Genomic DNA, 19,475 nt, shown 5'->3' on the forward strand with positions numbered 1-19,475 from the left:
CCATATTTCCGCAACAACGAACTCTCGTCGCAACCTATTTTATACCGTAAAGAGCAACGAACCGATCCATGCATAAAATCACCACGGTTACCAGCGTCGGTCAATTAAACTTCATCGCTCTTATCCCCTTGAAAATCGGCGAAACGCTAAACAGGAGCGTCAAGATTACGCTGAATCGGTTGCACACTGTATACGAGTTCGTTAAAATATAATAGAGGAACCGAGTTAATAACACGGCTGAGGAGGTAGCGAACCACCTCGAGATACGATCGCTAATTTTCCCGCTCTGGTTTTTCGTAATTTCCGCGATTAGAGTCGCGTGCGTTCGATCGGGCTACACGGGATCACGTGATCAAACTTCGGGTGTGAAATCTAGACCAGCGGAACTACTAGACTTTTCGCAAAGCAGAGTTGATGAAACTTTGTGTAACGATCTGATGACGTCGATGGATGAAAGTCTGCGATGGTGTGCGGTTCGCTACGCGGAAAAACTACAAGTTAGATAGGTTTAGATCCTTCGAACGAGGAGTATAGATGTTAAATTTGGTTGATATTTGTGCACAAGTTGAGTTTGAGTCTTAAATTCATTATTAGTGAATATACAGAAAGAATGATAAAAAAAATTGTAAAAAAAAAAAAAATGGAGGAAACTTATTATATCGATAGTTAAAAATAGCCGAAGAAATTATTACGAGTAATAATTTCATCACGATTGACTCACACGAGCTATTAAGTAGAGAAATAATCCGTATCGCGTGCTGTATATAAAAATAAGATGATCAAGATACGGTAGAGAATAGAAGATGAAAAATTTTGATATTATGAAAATTTTAGTATTACAAAAAGAAGAAAAATTATGTATATTATAGATTACACGGTATCATAGGAAGCCTAGAGATTAAACCTATGAATAAAATGCCTCTCTGATATTGTACAAAAAGTATTTTATTTTATTTTATATTTCATATATATATATATATATATTTTCCATTTTATTTTATACATATTTTACGCTTCTTTATTGCATTTATATTTTCTCGTCACGTAAAAATTCTTACGGCAATATATTCGAGGAACAATTCTACCCCGAATTCTACTTCGATATCTTAATCAAAAATATCAAAAAGAATTTTTATATATTCTCCGTGGGAAAAATTAGAATTTTAATATCATTCAAACGACTTCCACAATTCACACGTACGTATATAAATTTCCTGTAACAATTCGAAAAACAAAATCCGAAAAAAAGAGAGGAAACGTTCATCGATAATATCTTTCGCCAAACAAGCCCCCGTTCCAGATAGAAACGAATAATTTTAAAAAATCTATAAAATCGGTACGGCAGCTGAAATTAAAATAATTCTACGGTTTGGAAAATCAACGAAATTGGTTCGGGGAAAAAAAGAAGAAAAAAATAGAAATACTCGGTGATGGGGATATGGAAAATATATCTACGAGGGAAAATTACACATGGAAATCGCGCTTTCCTAGAAATTCGCCACTCGCGTGTTCACGGTATCGGATACGTATTCCTAGCTTGATTGCACAATGTATATTTGCGGCCAGGTGTGTGCCAGGACATAAAGGAAAAGGGTAGGAGAATCGAGTTTCGGCGCACAAAAGCCTCGATCACGAGCGAGAGAGATCGAACCGTATCGAAAAGCATTCCGGTCGGGACTTTTCCCAATCGATGCCGGAGGACATAAGGAACCATGGCTTTTCTTAGCTTCGGATGTGGGATCGTCAACGCGGTCATTATCCTTGGCAAGGGGTTGGGATGGACGAAGGGTTGAATTAATAACGGCGAGGCGGTTTGCTCGAATGGCCTTCGTTTTCGGGAAACGAAGCAATAGTCGACGATTGTTCGTTCGGGAAATCGTTGAGGAAACTGGATGGGTGTGGGAGAAATATTTAAGGAGAGGTTCAACGCCGATGGAGTGGAGAACGGTGAAAGTGATAATGAGAGGTGAACGAAATGAAAGAAGGGAAGGAGAGGAAGGATATTTGGACGTGAATTGAATTATTTTGTTATATTTATATGATTAGGAAAAGTTTTGTTTTTATACTTTCTATTAAACAAAATTCAATGGTAATATTTGTTACTAATCTAGCTGAAGAAAATAATTTTTCTCGATGATGAATTTTCGATTAAAATTTAATGATTTAATTTATAAATTGAATAAATAAATAAGTATAAGTATAAATGTAAGAATCGTTAGACGAAGAATTTGGTAATTCAGATAGCGTAGAATAGGGTGTAAATTACGATGTAATTACAAGAGAATCTACAGAAATGAAATAAATTTGAAGTTTCCTTTTATTTCCGTAAAGGAATTTCTTAATTTGTTAAAGAATACGAATAACTTGAAATTTCAAAACGTTTTGCGAAAAAACATTTATAAAAAAATAATAGAATTTTAATTAAAATTCTTCCATGTTCTGAAAGATACAATAATAACGCAATAAAGAGAATGCAATAAAGAGAATCATAAGCCTGTGAAACAATTTTTATTATAACTTTTTGCAACTTTTAATAGACCTTTTAATTCCGTCTATAAATTTTACAGGTTATATAAGTTTATGAGTGTATCAAATCATAATCGTATCAATTTTTAAACTTTTTTCGATTTAAAAGCAATTACTACTTTTTATTATTTAACAAATAATTCACAACTTATTATTATTCTATAACTTCTAATTTATCATTAATTTACAAACATTACTGTTTACATATATTTTCATCTAATCAAACAAATTTCTGTATTTTATAAATTAATAACCAAACTAGCCAATTTACAAAATCTCGAACAAATAACAAACAAGATATTCCTATATTCTTAGAATTATTCTCCTTCTTACCTATTAATTTATTTCATTAATTAATATATCACCACACGTATATATAAATATTCCAAATATTCTCTAAGCGTGAACGTGTATTTAAGTGTATTTCAGAATCAGCACGACGATTAACCATTAGCCGTTCTATTTCCTTTTTTCGTAGAAAAAAAATATGGAGAGGAAGGGCGGTGTGGGCGGTCGGTCAGATAAGGAAACAAAGAAGTTTATTTCTTGGGGTGCCGGTGCGAGCAATTTCCCCCCACGGTGGCGAGGGACGAGAAAAACAAAGAGAAAGAACAAAATCGTTTCGTCGGTAGCTGCGTTACGTGATTACATCTTACATGATATCGTGAATAATTCTGCGAACCTTCGAGGCACGTACAACTTTGCTCGCTGCATCCGGAATTAGTTGAAAGAAGAATCCGAACGAGGTGGGGAAGGGGACGAAGAAATAAAGTCTTGGTGCAACGATGTCGGAAAATGCCAGAGAAATCGGTCGAATCGAAAAAAAGAAAAAAGAAGGGGGAAAGAGGGAGAAAAAGAGAGAAATAAATTTCTTGAACCGGTGAATGTTCGCATCTTGGAATAATGTTGCTATTAAGGAGTTTCTGTGCAAACTTGCAGTGCAAAGCAAGAAGTCGAGGGATGGGAGTTGTTCATCTTGAAGATGTGATCGCGACGTAGAACGAAAGAGCGAACAGCTTGATGAGATTTCGTACGATGGGTTTGCATCGCTACTTGCTTGAAGAAATTCCGTTGCTTCGAGTTATATCTCGACAAGGTGGATGTAAAGTAGGTGGAAGAAGGAAAATTCGAGGATAGAACAAAAATCGAATTGACTAGCGAGTGAACTAAAAGTGATTTTGATTGCAAATTCCTCGAATTCTTCTCTTGTATTGTTTAACGTTTGTAATTGGAATTATCGGCAAATCTTTAGGAAAGAATCTTTGATATTGATCTTGTAATAATGAATATTAAAGGACAATGATTTTAAATAATTGCGAATAATGGTTGTCACTAAATTTGAAGATTTGAATTTTAAAGTTCTTTAATGATCAATATTATCTAGAACTTCTAAATTTAAACAATCTACTTCAAAACGTATTTCTAAAAATTATTTTATTCGATCAACTGTGAAATTTAATCAAAAAAAAGAAAAACTCCTTTCCAAAAAAAGAATTCTTCCAGAATTTTTTTCAAATCTAATAAAACGCGAAACATTTCCGAGCACAAAACCAAGGAACCATAAAAAGGAATCAACCAAGTGTCGAACGGTACAAAACAGAGCCTGCCCTCCAGGCATTTCTTCCACGACCAAAACTCGATTCCTCCGTTTCACCTTTCTCTCCCATTCCGTTACCATCCATTCCTTATCCATCCATCCCCTCTCTCTCTCTCTCTCTCTTTCTCTCTCTCTCCCGATCGAGGCGCGTTAACGAGCTGCCTGCAGCCAGCCAACCCACGGAATCTCGATCGTGGAAAACAGACGACACGCTTTATCTTTGTCACGCGAGAACACGGCACGGTTGCAAGCATGGACGGGCGGCGGCGTTAATACGACTCCACCAGTACGGTGTTAGTCGTGCCTTATCACGGGAATCGGAAATCAATCGTTCGGCCTCTCATCCTTCCCCGGCGAAATGACCTTTACCGGTGGCACGTCGATAACGAGGGTACGTGTATAATCAACGGGTCCCCAACCTTTATATTTCGCGCCCTTATCCGTCTCGTTGCCCCCGGTTACCCTCTCACGCCACACCCTCGTCCTTCCCTCTTTGACGTCGTCCGCCTCCGCGGTTTTACGCGATTACATCCGCATTAGGGGCCGTTTACATGGACACTGCGAGGCCTGGGGATGGAATCCCGAGGAGATGGGACGGGACAAGGGTTGAAATGTTTCAGCCAGAAAGTGGGCGAGTAATTAATGAGACGCGATGTCTTATCGACCGGTTAATTAAATGTTTCTCGGTGCTTCTCGAGAACGATGCGAATTTTTGAGGGGGAGGTGTATTGTGTCTGCGAGGAGGGTATTGTTGTCTTGTTACGCGTGATAGGATTTAACGAGTGTTGATTACGTTGCAGTGCGAATTTATTTTGGGATTAAATTTTGTTTTCAAAATATATGAAGGAAAAATTTGTTTTGTTAATTTTGATAATAGAGATGCGTTTTTTGGGATGCTATTGTCTTGGTTTTCCTCTCGTTTTTCTTTTTCTTTGAATAAGTTTAATTATTTTGGTATGAAAATATTATCGAATAGTACAATGAAATACAATGCTATGCAAACATTATTTGTAGCCATTATTTTAATAATTAAGCGAAGTATTGTGTTACCTGTACGCAACGTTATACACATATTTGTGCTTTGTGAATAATTTGAACGATATATTTTGATAACGATTTTACTATCGCTCGAAAGAATATTATTCGAAATGTATCGCTAATTAGCTATAATTTTATATGAAAAAATTACCGATAGATTTTAATTGAAAAAGAGAAATATTAAAATGTAGACAGAACGTAAAATATAAAATTGATCAAACGCGAATGGAATCGGACACACGGCCGATGGAAGAAAATTAATCAGAGGGCCGACAATGGAGTAATTAGAATCAAATACAAATGGAATCATCAGCTTTCTCCCTTACCGTGAATTCATTGTCGTGGACAATCAAGCGTCCATATAGGGCGTCCAGAATTCGTATAGGTGGCAATCTGTATCATCGCGGATCCTATCAATCAAGAAACTGGCGCAATCAGAGGACCGGGCAATGCAAAATTCGTAGAGCAGGGGAACTCGTACAGTCAGGAAGCCGAATAATTTGGTACATGCGCAATCGAGGATCCGAGTAACCGAAAACCCTTCCAATTCAATAAGCGTTCAGAACGGAGCCTGAAAATTCTAGAAATCTACGCGAAACGGGAAATTGAACGGTCCAAAACCTGTTCGATCGGAAAACCGATGAATAGACGACAAGGGATTCGCGATATATAACCGGTGGAAATCTTTTTAAGCGGAAATTTATAACAATATAGGGAGAATATGTATAGTTTGAAACGAATATAGGCAAGAATCTGTAGAAGAGTTTACAGAATCTTGTGGCCGAGAATCGACGCGTGAACTTTTGTTCGATTCAGAAAGTTATTCAGATTTATTATTTTAAATTTTCGTAGTGACGTATGTCGGTGAGAATTGAAGTGAGAATTCGCAAAAGAACCACCCTTATCCAATTTCTAATTACACCATTTGTGTAAAAGTATGCATCGAATATTTTGTTAAAGAAAATTTGAAGGATTTTAAATATTTTTCTTTTGGAAAAAGATAATTTGATTAAATTTTTACTATTCTTTTTCAGCCATCACCTAGGCCGGAAAAGGTTGACCGTGTGGTAATCGATGGCCACGTGATACCTAACCACGTCCTCTTCACGACACCCACGCCTCACAATGTACCTTATCAGACACTCGCGTTCTCTGATAACGTCAAGGTCACCGTTAGTTTCCTCAAAGAGCACGATAAAGGTGAAAAATTAAATATCTAATATTTAATTTTCAAGCTCACGAGATGATTCATTGATTCAATTATAATTTTCGGGAACGTGTTATTTTCAGTATACGTACAATCGAACACTTTGGTCGGTGACGCAGGACATCCAACCGGAGTTGTGCTGGCAGAAATAATTAAACCGAACATCCCCGTGCGCAATGGTGTGATCCACTTGATTCAACGACCTCTTATGGTCGTCGACACCACGGTGAAGGACTTTCTCGAGGTCAGTGCTTAATTAATCTTTCTCTCTTTTATTCTTTATCTATTTCGTATTTCTCTTCTTTTTTTTTTTTTTTTTTTTTTCCATTAATGATAGATACGCACAGCGATAATCTATCCCAGGAAGGAAATCGAAACGATTGTGCGAATCGTACGACGATAACGTGTCTTACTACCGCATCCTCATCATCTATTCATGTCATTCCATTGTCTGTCGCAAACAATGACAGTTAGTTCCCGAATATGAATTCGTTAAACGTCTCATCGCGAATCGATTCGTCGCGTGAATTAAACGGGATCAGCAGGAACATGCTCGAAAGGCTATCTTTTAATAGAGTCGATCGATAGAGTAATTACGTGTAGATTAAATTTTTATTTAAAATTGTTTTTTAATAGAGGAAAAAGATATTGGGAAATCTCGATTATTTATGATAATAATAAATGTATTGTACACGTTTATGTGAAATTAAATTGTTGATTCGTTCATTCTAATTCACAATCCAACAAATTTATAAACGTATAATAATATATGTTTTGTCTATTTTTTATATAATATAAATACACGAAATATTGATTTTTCATTCGTTTGAATTAATAAACGACGAATCAATGCTTATGAAATTGATTAAATTTTTGAAATTTTATCATTTCAAATTAAAATAGGTAAATTTGTATTGTAATCATTATTATTTTCTTCTTCTTCTCTTTTACTTTATTTTAAATACATATTATTACATATATTCATTTAAAAAAGAAAGAATCGAAGATTTCTCCAATACAATTTATTCATTTCACAATTTTTTTTTGTCTCTCTACTTTCAAAAACCTTGTATATCTTAAAAATGATAGAGAAAGAAATTAAACGGATCTTTTGGATTCATATTTCACATCGCAAAGCGTGTTTTGTTTCGTCGTGAAATTATAAAAGAAGAAATTGTTCAAGGTGTTAGTTTATAAGTGACTCGCAATGTATTATTTACCGCATTGTGCCTTCAGATGTTGGCGAACTTGGCGAAAGAAAAGAATGACGTCGAGTTTCCTTATTGTCGTTATTTCCTTTTGATATCTGTATGAAAAGCTCTCTCGAAAAGTTTGTATTCTTCGTCCTTTTTTCGCGTTTCCAAAGCCCTCGATTTCAATAGATTTGGCTTTGTTCAGCACAGCCCGGAGCATTACGGCCACGTCCAAATGTTAGAAGTTTAATCACATATCAATAATTTAGATTTCTCAACAAATACACTTTCTTTTACGACTCACTTCTTCTTGATTAAATTTCGTACAGTTGAATGTTTTTCGCAAACGATATTTCTGTAGAAATCCTTTGTGCATTTCAATTATTACTCGAATCACTCGTTACTTAATTATAGTTTCATTCAGAGTTGCATACGAGCAATAATACAGTTGCTATAATGCTCGACGACTTCACAATTCAATCGTGTTAAAAATCTTATTATATGTATATAAATATACGATATATCGAAAAGAAAGTCTATTTGTCCATAGAGAACGTAAGAGGACAAATATCGATCCATAGTGGCGGGATTGAAAGATGGAATCCTCCCGTTTGGAACAAGAATTCCCATGACAAATGTTCGAGGTCCAGAGGCGCGTTGCGAGTTAGGATTTCGGAGTAACAGTCCATCAAATTTCGCGCAATAACGATTACCCCATTCGGTTTGAGTGATGTGGCTTTCGTGGCTACGTAACACGTGTCAAAATATATGTACACAACCGTCGCAACTGGCAGTGATTACATATTCGCGTTGTATGACATCGTATCTATAGAGCCACCGAGATCCTTTGACATTGCACTGGCGCATCGTGCGCCACGCGCCATATCACGTTCGCCATATACGAACACATCGGAACCCGCGAATACTAATGCTTTCCTAATGCATCACGCACTCGGAATTCACAATAAATGTCACTGATGAAAACGGAACGCCTTCGATTAGATTTTACTACGCTCGTGAATTTCATCCAATTCACGCCATTTCGGAAAGTAATTTTCTCGATAATTCGAAAATATAATATGCGTGTAACATGTAAAATTATGTGTCGAATTACGAATCTCTGGGTATTTTGTATGTGAGAACAAATTAAAGATTTTTTCGTCGAAATTCATGCAGGAGAAGATTTCACGTCGTTGAAGTCATTTCAATCGATTGACTTGGATATAAGGATTACTTGAGATTGTGCAAAGATTAGGTCTCGTGATAAATATTTTTTTCTTGGAAATGTATTACGTTCTTCCAGGAATTTATCTCTTGTGTGGAGTTTGGCATAGATCAGTGAAACGGAATAGAAATGACAGATCCACATAGGAGGAGATAGTAAATCTTTACACGACGATATCTCGAAAAATGGAAGTCATATCGAACAATGTGAGAGAAAGTATTTTATTAAAGAACAAGATTCTAATGATTATTCACTTGTGATTCGAAAGTCACTATCTTCAAAATTATAAGGGTTTTGAATTTTTCCTTATTTTAATAGGATTTAACGAGAATAAATTTGTATAAAATTTTTTAGCTTGCTGTTTTAAGCTTGCTCCGTTTTAATAAATGTGTCGGTGTAAAATTCCTCTAGAGTTCACAAGTTTCTTGCGTTTAGAGCGCTGTAATTATAACGCTGTAATTTGGTATTTTAAGAAATTATTGTTCTTTGATCGCGATATCGCTTAAAATTCCGATATATATTTATAAATGAAGTTTATTCGTCCCAATGAATTTTCTCACTATTCTCGTAACCACGGTATCAAATCTTTCCAAGACACGAAATTAAATTATGAGATTATTTGCGTTCGGAAACTTTGTTATAATTTTTGTTCTGTGTCGTTGCACAGATTCGTGTTCCTTGCTGTTGGGATAGTTCGAGAGAAATTCTTGGATCCGGGTCAAAGAAAAATTAGCTTAACTCGATTTAAGAAGATAAATTCAATTTATTTCAGTACTTTTACTTGTTAAAGGGAAAAATGGACTCTGGAGTCTGATTGCATATTTAAAAAAAAAACATGTTAAAATAAACATTATGTAGAGACGAATTTTTTTTTTATATTCAATTATATAAAATTTTAAAACATTTGAAAAGTTATTCGAAAATATTTATTTTATTTTTCTTTTTATCGTTTCTTTATAATTAATCCAAATTTTTATCTTACAAAAATGTTTACAACTTTGGGGAAAATCTTGCAAGTAATAAAAAAATTTGATGAGCTATTTTCATGATGTTTTCGAACGATTCAATATTATGTAATACTTCGTTACCTCGTATGTCGAAATTTTTCTCAATAATCCTAACATTGAAATACTTTTAACATAATTGACACGTGTTCTTGTACATTATAGCCAGCCATCGTTCGATCAAATTAATTTTGCCATATTCTCATATACGATACATTTTTAGTTTAATCGAAGATGCTTTTAGATAAATGGATTCGATAAATGGAACATATATTCACTTCGAAATAGTTTTATATCGCGTGCACGTTTTGATTATCAGCAATATATGTTTAAATATATGGTTATTATACGTATAGTTATTTTATTGTTCGATGAAACCAAACTTGAAAATATTTTTCTAAAAGTGACTTCGTTTAATTTTATATACGTACTTTAAAATACTTTGTCAAATTTTCAAAGTCAATTTATCAAAATACCACGTTTTTGTTATTCGATTACGATAACAATCGTTATATATTTCGAATAATTTGCACGTCGAACAAGTTTTTTCGATCAAAAAAAAAAAAAAAAGCGTAATAGTAATCTCAGCTGTGAGATTAATTATTTTTTAAATTCACTTCAATTCGAGAAAATCAACTTCTTTCTTCTTGGAAAATCTTGCTGCTTACTTTGTAGAAAACAGAGTTCTAAGAGTTACAATATAGAAGTTGGGAAATTGATCTTTACAAAGTAAAGCTCTTCCTTTCTTGTAGAAAGGGAAAATCGAATATCTTCGAAGTCAAACAATTTCAAATTAAATAAACTTTTGAATATTTGAAAAGTTCGTTTTCGATAGAATGGATTTCCTTATAGCATAAAGAATAGATTTTCTTAGAATGTGTTATATAACTATTTCAATATTTTATACGATCATTTTATCTTCCGAAAAATGAAATCATCCGATCAATATCCAATATCTCCATTATTCCTGCATCAATGTCAACGACTTCGCGCTCTAGATTGGTAGAAAATCCACTCATTCGTGTGCAAATTTCGCAAATTCGCTTCGAACCAGCCCTCGACGATAACGATTCTTCTAACAATTCCAATCGAAATTCCCTTCTATATATCCCTAAAACGTTCACAGATATCGAACTGGCGCTATCAATTTGCGACGACGACGAGAGCATCAAGACCTGTTTACAAGATAAGCCAACGATCCGCGCGAAGAATCACGAGCGGAAATGGGATAAAAGAGCTTCGTGGTTTACGAAGCTCGTAAAGATTCTATCCAAAGCACCGTGACGTCGCGCCGTCGTATCGTAACGATTCTAATCTCAGCTTTTATTATTATGTCACTCGGTTCGTGAATCATGGAGGAACGCGCGAAAATGCGACCAACGATTGTGCGACCGAATCGAGTGAAGTTATCTTTTGACGCGAATGAAATGAAATACGAATGTTGTTTAAATTTTTAGCATTTTTTTTTTTCTTTTCAAGTTTGTAGCAAAATTTTTCACTGCTTCACGTTTGTCACAAGACAGTGACGCTAACTTTAGATTCAATAAGATATGAACAATTTATAATTCGTAGCAATAACAGCAGAACTTTATGTGGTATAAGCCATCCATCAGTGTAGGGAGACTTAAATCGAATCTAGCTCTTCCAATTTTGAAATATCCTTGAATTTTTCTAATAGATTTATTATCTTATTACTATTCTCGCAGTAATGTTTTTTTAAAGATAATAAATGTGAAATCTAATTCTTTTAATCTCTTAGATTTAAATATGATATAATATCCATTGTCCAATCTTCAGATGATATCAGAAATTCAATCAGAAATGTTGTTCAAAGAAATGGCACAATTCTAATCTTTCAAATCTTAGATTCGTATATATATTTTTCTCGAAGAGGCTTATCAGTTTAATCTCATCATTCCTTTTGCAATACTTTTCTCGCTTACTTTCCAAATCACTAGATATTGATATCTCGTTTAACAGTTTATTCGTAATCCCTCCATTCCCCTCCTTTCTTTCGCTTTCTATTTCACCGACAGTGAATACACTTCACTCGGCGAGAGATCGTGTATACCTTTGTACTTTCTTGTTAAATCGGATTACAGTCTCGTGTCACGCCGCGTGTACACTGTAAAAACGAGTTAATAACAAAGACGAGGCAACATCCGCATTCCTTATCCTCCCACGGGAACACCTCTAAATCCCAGGTTCGCGCTCTTGATCTCTGGATTCCATTCTCGACAGAATTATTGCACGCTGTTTTCGTCAGACGCGCTCTTCGTCTTTTGATCTTTGATTGCAACTCATCTTTATTAAACTAAAATTAATCTTGTCAAAGTCAAACGACGTATTACGGAGAATGTATGGTTAGATTATTGCTTCGTTATTGCTTTGTTGAAAAGTATTCGTAAAAGTATATTTATTTATACTTGGTGTTGAATTTCGTTTCTTGATTCTTGAACGTAGATTAAGGAAATTAATATTTTGGACACAAAATAGGAGCTGAGAAATGCTTGTTTGTTTAATCGATGTATATATTTCATAATATTATGGATTTAGAAGTGGAGAAGGTTTGACAGGTTTCGTATAAATATGAGATCTCTGTTTAATTCGATTTTCGACAGGAACAACGGAATGACGTTTGGAATTGACGAATAAAAATGCACGATTGTCACAATTTTCAATGAATATATCAGTTTATCAGTTATACGTTTTGATGATATATTGTTATTGTAAATCGATTAAAATATTCGAATACTTATGAATGTATTTACAATTTATGAAATTGGGTTTGCAAAGCAAAACAAATAATAATTCCAAAAAAAAGTGTTACATATTTTATGCTGCAGTTTTTCAAATTCTATTGCAACTGTATTATTGTATAGTATATTCATTCTTTAACGTTTAAATTTGATTAATTTTTACGAAGAAATTTTAAAACTGGATTTATTCCTTCGAGTTACACATCTATGGTTAAACTTGTCATCTTTTCTACACTGATATCTCTTCCGAGCACTTTATCGAACGACGGAAAATCATCAACAAAATTGGATTTATCCGTATCCACAAAATAAATCTCGCGTCAGTTTCAAAAATGAAATGCAAATTAACCAGTATTAACTCTGATTTCGTATTTCTCCTCACTCGGCCATGATCCACTTGGATCTCGTCATTCTTTGTTTCAACATTAAAAGCCAAGTTGAATTAGCTTCATTTATAAATACCAAAAGGTCACTAAATGAATTCCGCGGCCCTTAATTACCCGGCCATTGTAATTACATTAGAACGAAGTTTTTGCTTTGATTTTCTTCTTGGATCCGGTTGAACAAAACCTTGTTCCATAGCCTTTTGAATTTAAATTGGACGGAACTTGTCGCGCACCAACGAGCCCAAAAGATCCGACTGCTAAAGCGATAATTGACGTTTCATTTTAAACACTCGTTTCCATCGTAATACCGCCAACTTCTCAGAGAGTTGTAATAATGAAATTACTTTAATCACCTTTTTCACGTTCCACTATATCAGAGAGAAATAAATGTTAACTCTGTATACTTGTAATTTTTCTTTTTTTTTTTTTTCTATTCCATTCTTATCGTAATGTTTATATCGCGATATAATCTATTCACATCGGAGATTTAATTCATAATGTATATATGTGGATAAACAAAGAATAATAAGTTACGTATTAAACGGATTATCGAGGATACTTTGCGAGATACAATACTCATAGATAGCCTATCGAGCATAAGCTTGCTGAAATTCCCCGTGCATTCGCCTCGTTCATTCTCAGTGATCGATGCGTCGAGTATCCGAGTAATATTAAATTGTACCGTATTTCATTAATGCGTTCATTCACTTTTGCTGGTATTGGAAATGGATCATCGTGAGGCACGGTCTTCGACCGAAAAGGAACATAAAAGGACGCGTGGAATTCTATTTCCGTATCCTATCGGTTGCTTTCCGCTTTATTATATATTTAATTTTTTTAAAAATATTATTTTTTCAATTATTCGCATTTGTTAAACAATTCTCTCCATTTCATTTGTCAAGTACCATCGATTCTCAAAATTCTGAATCGGAAGTTTTATTTATTTATTTTTTTTTTTTTTTCCACCACTCTGTAAAACAAAGAACGTTGGTCCAGTTCCATTTCCAGTTTTCGTGGGTAGATTGTCACACGATCGCTCATCCAGCGTGTCCCACCGATACAAATCAACGGCCGAATCGTCATCACCCTACTCTCTCCCCAAAAACTGTCACACAGGTGATCGTAACGCACGTCATGTACGATATCATCGTGTGTATATATGGATGTGTTTATATAATCGTGTATATTATACCCATATACACAAAACGTTTTACACAGGACAGCAAATGGAATGTTCACGAGACAGCTGTCATCACACGCGATATATCGATTGTTCTTCAGCAATGATCCTCGGCACGTCTCGCCTACTGTCTGCACCAGATCCTCCCTCAGGATCGGACATTGGATCAAAGGAGTATTCGTAGGCTCCTCCACGATATTACGCTTATTTGTCCGCGATCGTTCTTTTTTTTTTTTTTTTTCTTTTTCTTTGATCCAATCTTTGGTCCACTCTTGTGTGTTGTGTATTTGTGTCCCGAAAACCTTCTGAAACGAAACGTCGCGGGTTCTTTCGTTTCGAATTACATCCGAATAGAGCGAAGAAGAGAGGAAAAATATCCTTTCTTTTGTCTCAAAAATTATTTTCTTCTCTCTGTCACGAGGATTAATTGCTATTTCGTTTCAGGAGGTGATGTACTAATCACTTACTTTCAGGTTCACTAAAAAAAAAAATTGAAAGAACAAGGGCAGAAAGAACTCTCGAAGAAGAGTTAAAGAAAATAGAAAAGACAGCCGAAAAAAAAAAAAGAAAAGAACACACAGTAACGATTTGGTGTGTAGGGGAGCACAGAAAACTCGTGTTCTGCACCGCCTCGTGTGTCTCACCGCAGATCTCTCTCGCCTCTGCTCGCAATATTCACCCTGTTTCTGTTAGATTTTTCACCCCCTCCGACCCCCTCTTCTCTGTGCCCTTACAGTATCTTGGACTGTGCTCTCTCGCCTTTCGTTCACGCACCTTTGAACGAGGGACACGTTTCGACATGTATCTGCGCCGACACGATTATATACATTTACTGCTATACTTTTACAACGGTGATTGCAGCGTGCACGGATACACGAATGAGGGAAGGTCGTCTGTGGGGAGGGAGTTGCATCTTCGTTCCTTTTCATAGCTAGCTTCCGGAATAAAATCGTATCAAATTACTCGGTGGGATTGGAATTTATTTGAGACGTGTGGTATGAGCACTATGTACCGTGGATTCCCGGCCCTGTGGCCTCGTGAGATGGTAAAATAGTCGAGTCTGAACGGTCCTCGTTTATTTCGAGTTGAAATTAAATTTATTTCTGTGTTCTTGTTTCTATCGTTTGTCATTTTTAGAATAAAAATTAATAGGTTTCTTTTTTATATTGATAATATTAATGCAGCGAATTGATAAATATATAATAGAAACGAATCGATTTTGTGTAAAAATTTATGTATAAGTATAAAATAATCGCTTAAGAAAAATTTGCACTTCGATTTCTTTTATTATACCGTTGGAATTTTATCGATTTCCATGTTTTTCTGCTTAATCGGGAATCTATAAATAATCTTTAATGTTTTAATTTTCAAGATTCATTGTTCACGAAATATTGTCTTGTCAGAGCAATTAGTTATAATGTACGAAACTTTGTATTCCCTATATTCTTCTCTTTTGTACATCACAAACTTCGAACTGTCGATATCTTTTGCCTCGATAGATAAATATAACAATGCAAGTACGTAACAATATCGAAAAATCGATTATTGTTTGATTCCATTGAAGTTCTCTTAGTACAATCTTTGCCGGAACAGTTTTTGTAAGCAAGTAAAAGTTTATATACAGCGAATATTTACATTGATTTTCTTCTATGAAATAATTTTCATATCTCAAAAAATTAACATTAATTTTTTTTTTTAACTTTTTCATTAATCTATTAAATTTAGATTAAATTCCTGAATCATTATAATATTTAATTTTATTCGAAACAATATTTTGATTGTCTCTATTTATTAAATTTACAACGAATTGTAAAATTAATATAATATCCTATTTAATTTTATTCGCAATATCAAAGAAATAATATGTAGTTAATCAATACGTATAATTCAACATCATAATTAAACGAATATGTACACAAATATACGCAAATATGTACAAATATAATAGTTTTAGCATCCAAACTACGTCACGAGAATCAATTAATCCGCTGAGGATCACTAATCTATGTTATAATTTATTGCAGGGACAATAATTATAATCATATATAATTATTACACAGAATAAAACTATTATTATTTTCCTTTAATTTTATATAATTTATGAAACTTTTCATTATTTGTTTTTCTTTTATTTTCTGTTAAATATACTATATATCTTTGAAAAATTTTCATTGTTCTAATAGAGACGACACTCTCTCTCTCTCTCTCTCTCTCTCTCCTGTATCCGTGCACATAACAACGATAACTATACCTTAAGTAATATTACAGTGACATTACACTTGTATATAGATACATACGAGTTTCCCGTACACATGTTCATCGAATCGAGTTTATTCCTTATAGTCAAAGAAGAAATAATTAAAAAGAAAGAATAAAGAAAGAAATAAAGTCGCTATTTTTCCGTCTCAATTCGCTTGTGTTATTTACTTTGAACAGTTATTCACTTGTATCTTAGCTAGCATCCTTTTTTGAGCAGCTTTTAGAACTTTCGAAATCGTTTACGCCCAGCAATATACACTCTCTCAAATTCCAAAGCTCCCTATTTTTCTTTTTTTTTTTTTTTTTTTTCTATGCATTTACCACGAGACTATTGAAATTATGTGCCACTCCTTCGTATGTATTTGTATATACATATACAAAAACTATTTTTTAATTACGGAAGTGGAAATCGAATGTAATTGCTAGGTTATGTGCATCAACGTCGAACGTATTGGAAAATTCGTTGGAAATGGCGAGCTAACCTCCATTCCCGCCAAAATAAATGATTGCAAAAGCATTTGCAAGAAATATGATTTCGTCTGTGGCTACGTATAAAATGCTGTATTATTAATTTTACGCTGACCAAAATTTACAGTCGACGATAAATTATTAATCGACCTGGAAGAGGAGTGGCGAGCACGACCCTCGCACATTGTGATTCACACAAAGCCGCCCTGGAATTCCAACTGATTTATCGTGGAAAAGTTCGCGACTACGATTCCAAATCCTCCGAGTGTCGTTAAAAAAAGAAATATATATATATCGATTAGCAAGAGGATCGTTATATTTTTTGAAACATCGTTTCTCGTAAATCTTATAGATTATCTCTTAGAGAATCGATTTTGAAAGAATCGTGAGATTTCAAGAAGATCGAGAAAGATATTAAGGAGAAAGAAATATATATATTTAATAAGGGATTAAAAAATTTTTTAAAAATAATTTTTTTGATTAAATAAGCGATCTACAAGAAATTGACGATTTAAATCAAATATTTTCTCTTCATCTCGATTTTTCAATTAAATCATCATCGATTTCAAATACGATTTATATTTCTCAATCGAGGATTTTGAATAGTGCAAGTGTAATCAGCAAAAAGCAACGATTTCACTTCGGTTTTTTTTCAATCGAGAGCAAACTCGAAAGCCTCTCTTTATTTTCCTTTCATATCGTATTCAAGCCATTTTCATGCAAAATTCAGGGTTGAAAAAATCGACGATGATCGTTCTCGTGCGCAAGTCTTGCGCAAACAATTCTGTCAAGTGTAAAAATAAAGCATAACAGCGGGATTCCTCTCGAAACGAAGGATAAACGGCCGATGAGCCAAGCTGGGAACACCTTTATCAAGATTGGGACTGCATAAATTAGCTTTAGAGAAATAGGATTTTCCGCATGGAAGGAAATCGGTAAACTTTCATAAACTTTCTCGAGAAGATTGATTTATATATTTCCTTAGGAAAATAAATTTCAAAGCATGGTCGAGATCTCCAAAGTAAATATAAATCACAATTTTAGTGGAAAATGTTCACAAATTTCATGAATTTGAAATATTTTAGAGAAAGAATGGTCAAATACAACGCGCAAGAATTATCTTCGTGATTCAATATCGTTTTTTCAGGATTGAAAAATACAGTAGATAATAATAATTGGCGAATGTAAATTGTTCGCAAAACGGTAGTAGCATCGATATGTCGAACTGTGAGGAACGGTGTAGCTAAATTACAACGCGCATAGAGATTTTAACAGTTATATAATGCGAAATGAATGTTAAATTTGCATGAACATAAAATGGAACGTCGATAATTCGGATAACATTTGTACACAAATAGGAGTGCAAGCAAAATACTAAATTCAATAAGCTTCGATGCAAATCGAATAATGGAGTGATACAAATGATCCTCAATAAGAATTTATTATAAATAGTTTACCAATTCAACGGGACAAATCAATATTGAAATGATGGGATGGCAAAATTTTTAAAAATATTGTATAAATTGTCATTTTTATTGGAACGTTTCTCAACAAGAGAATTTTTAAAAACCATTTTTTCCTTTCATCTCAAATCCATCTTTTCATTTCTGTGCTTAACCATACTCGTCCAGCTTTGCCACGGTCAACGACAGGCCTTAGAAATGAAATCTTTAAGCACTTCTTCTCTTACATAAGGAAAAGTAAGGCAAGAGGAAAGGAAGGGAAAAAAAAAAAAAAAAAAACGTGGCTTGTCAGGATGAACGAAGTTTCACGAGGTCATGAAAAGTTTCTTATTCCTGAACGTGCAAAGACTACTAGCCTACGTGCCGTACAACCATCGAGCTTTCCCACGTGAATTTCCTTCGGAGAAAGACAATTTTTCTTGCACGACTTGGAAGCTTCTTGAGGCCGCAAGGCGATCGACAGGTTCTCGTAAGAGGAAAAGTTTAATGTTTGTAGTTTCCCGGGACGAGACGCTAATCGAAAATTATGCAGAGGAATTGGGGATGGCTCTCTCCCTGACAATTCTTACGGTCTGTTTTTTCTTAGCTCAACCGCCTCTCTTATAAGGTGTTAGAATTTTTCTTCTCGAGGAATTAAGATCTAGCCAAAATTTTACTTAGTAATCGATTGAGAATTTCCAAAACCACAATTCACATTTATCGCGTTTACGCATTTTCTTTTAATTATTCTAAAAATATCCAAAAAAAAAAAAAAAAAAGAAAAAAATATCACGCAAGACAAATCGAAAAATTCTAACGTGATAAATACTATCGAAACTTCATCGAAATAACAGAGAGAAATTTTTCTTCCCTTTTTCCTTCTTTCCTTCTTCGCGCAAAACTTCCATTCGAATTCTATCATTCTCGCATTTAATTTATTTGGACGGATGGATTAATTTATTTGAATAGATGGATTCTTAGTGGCGTTACGAGCGTCTTGGCCAGGCGTTCGCGTGTTTCTGCCAGCGAGAGAGATGAACCGATATAAATGGGGTTGGCGGAAAAAGCAATAACGCGTTTCGACCTTTCAATTAAAAGACGGAACCAACGCAAATTGCCGACCTTGCGGCCACCACGGCCTTTTAAATTTTCCCGTCTGCCATTTAAAACCCTCCCCGCTTAAATCGTTAC

At 34.5% G+C, this 19,475-nt stretch overlaps 1 protein-coding gene across 4 annotated transcripts in view; it reads left to right on the forward strand.

The window, feature by feature from the left end:
- The window catches only part of Fas1 (fasciclin 1 Fas1 domain-containing), a 294,183-nt gene that overhangs the window by 234,126 nt on the left and 40,582 nt on the right, over positions 1 to 19,475 (forward strand). For all 4 annotated transcript variants that reach the window (XM_086904462.1, XM_086904439.1, XM_086904455.1 and 1 more), the window contains exons 6-7: positions 6,196 to 6,361; positions 6,452 to 6,612. In XM_086904462.1, coding sequence (XP_086760588.1) covers positions 6,196 to 6,361; positions 6,452 to 6,612 — 327 coding nt within the window. The remainder of the gene's footprint in view (positions 1 to 6,195; positions 6,362 to 6,451; positions 6,613 to 19,475) is intronic.

This window comes from Apis florea, unplaced genomic scaffold, assembly GCF_048593485.1.
Source record: "Apis florea isolate Af1SG1 unplaced genomic scaffold, ASM4859348v1 contig_1615_pilon, whole genome shotgun sequence".
NCBI lineage: Eukaryota > Metazoa > Arthropoda > Insecta > Hymenoptera > Apidae > Apis > Apis florea.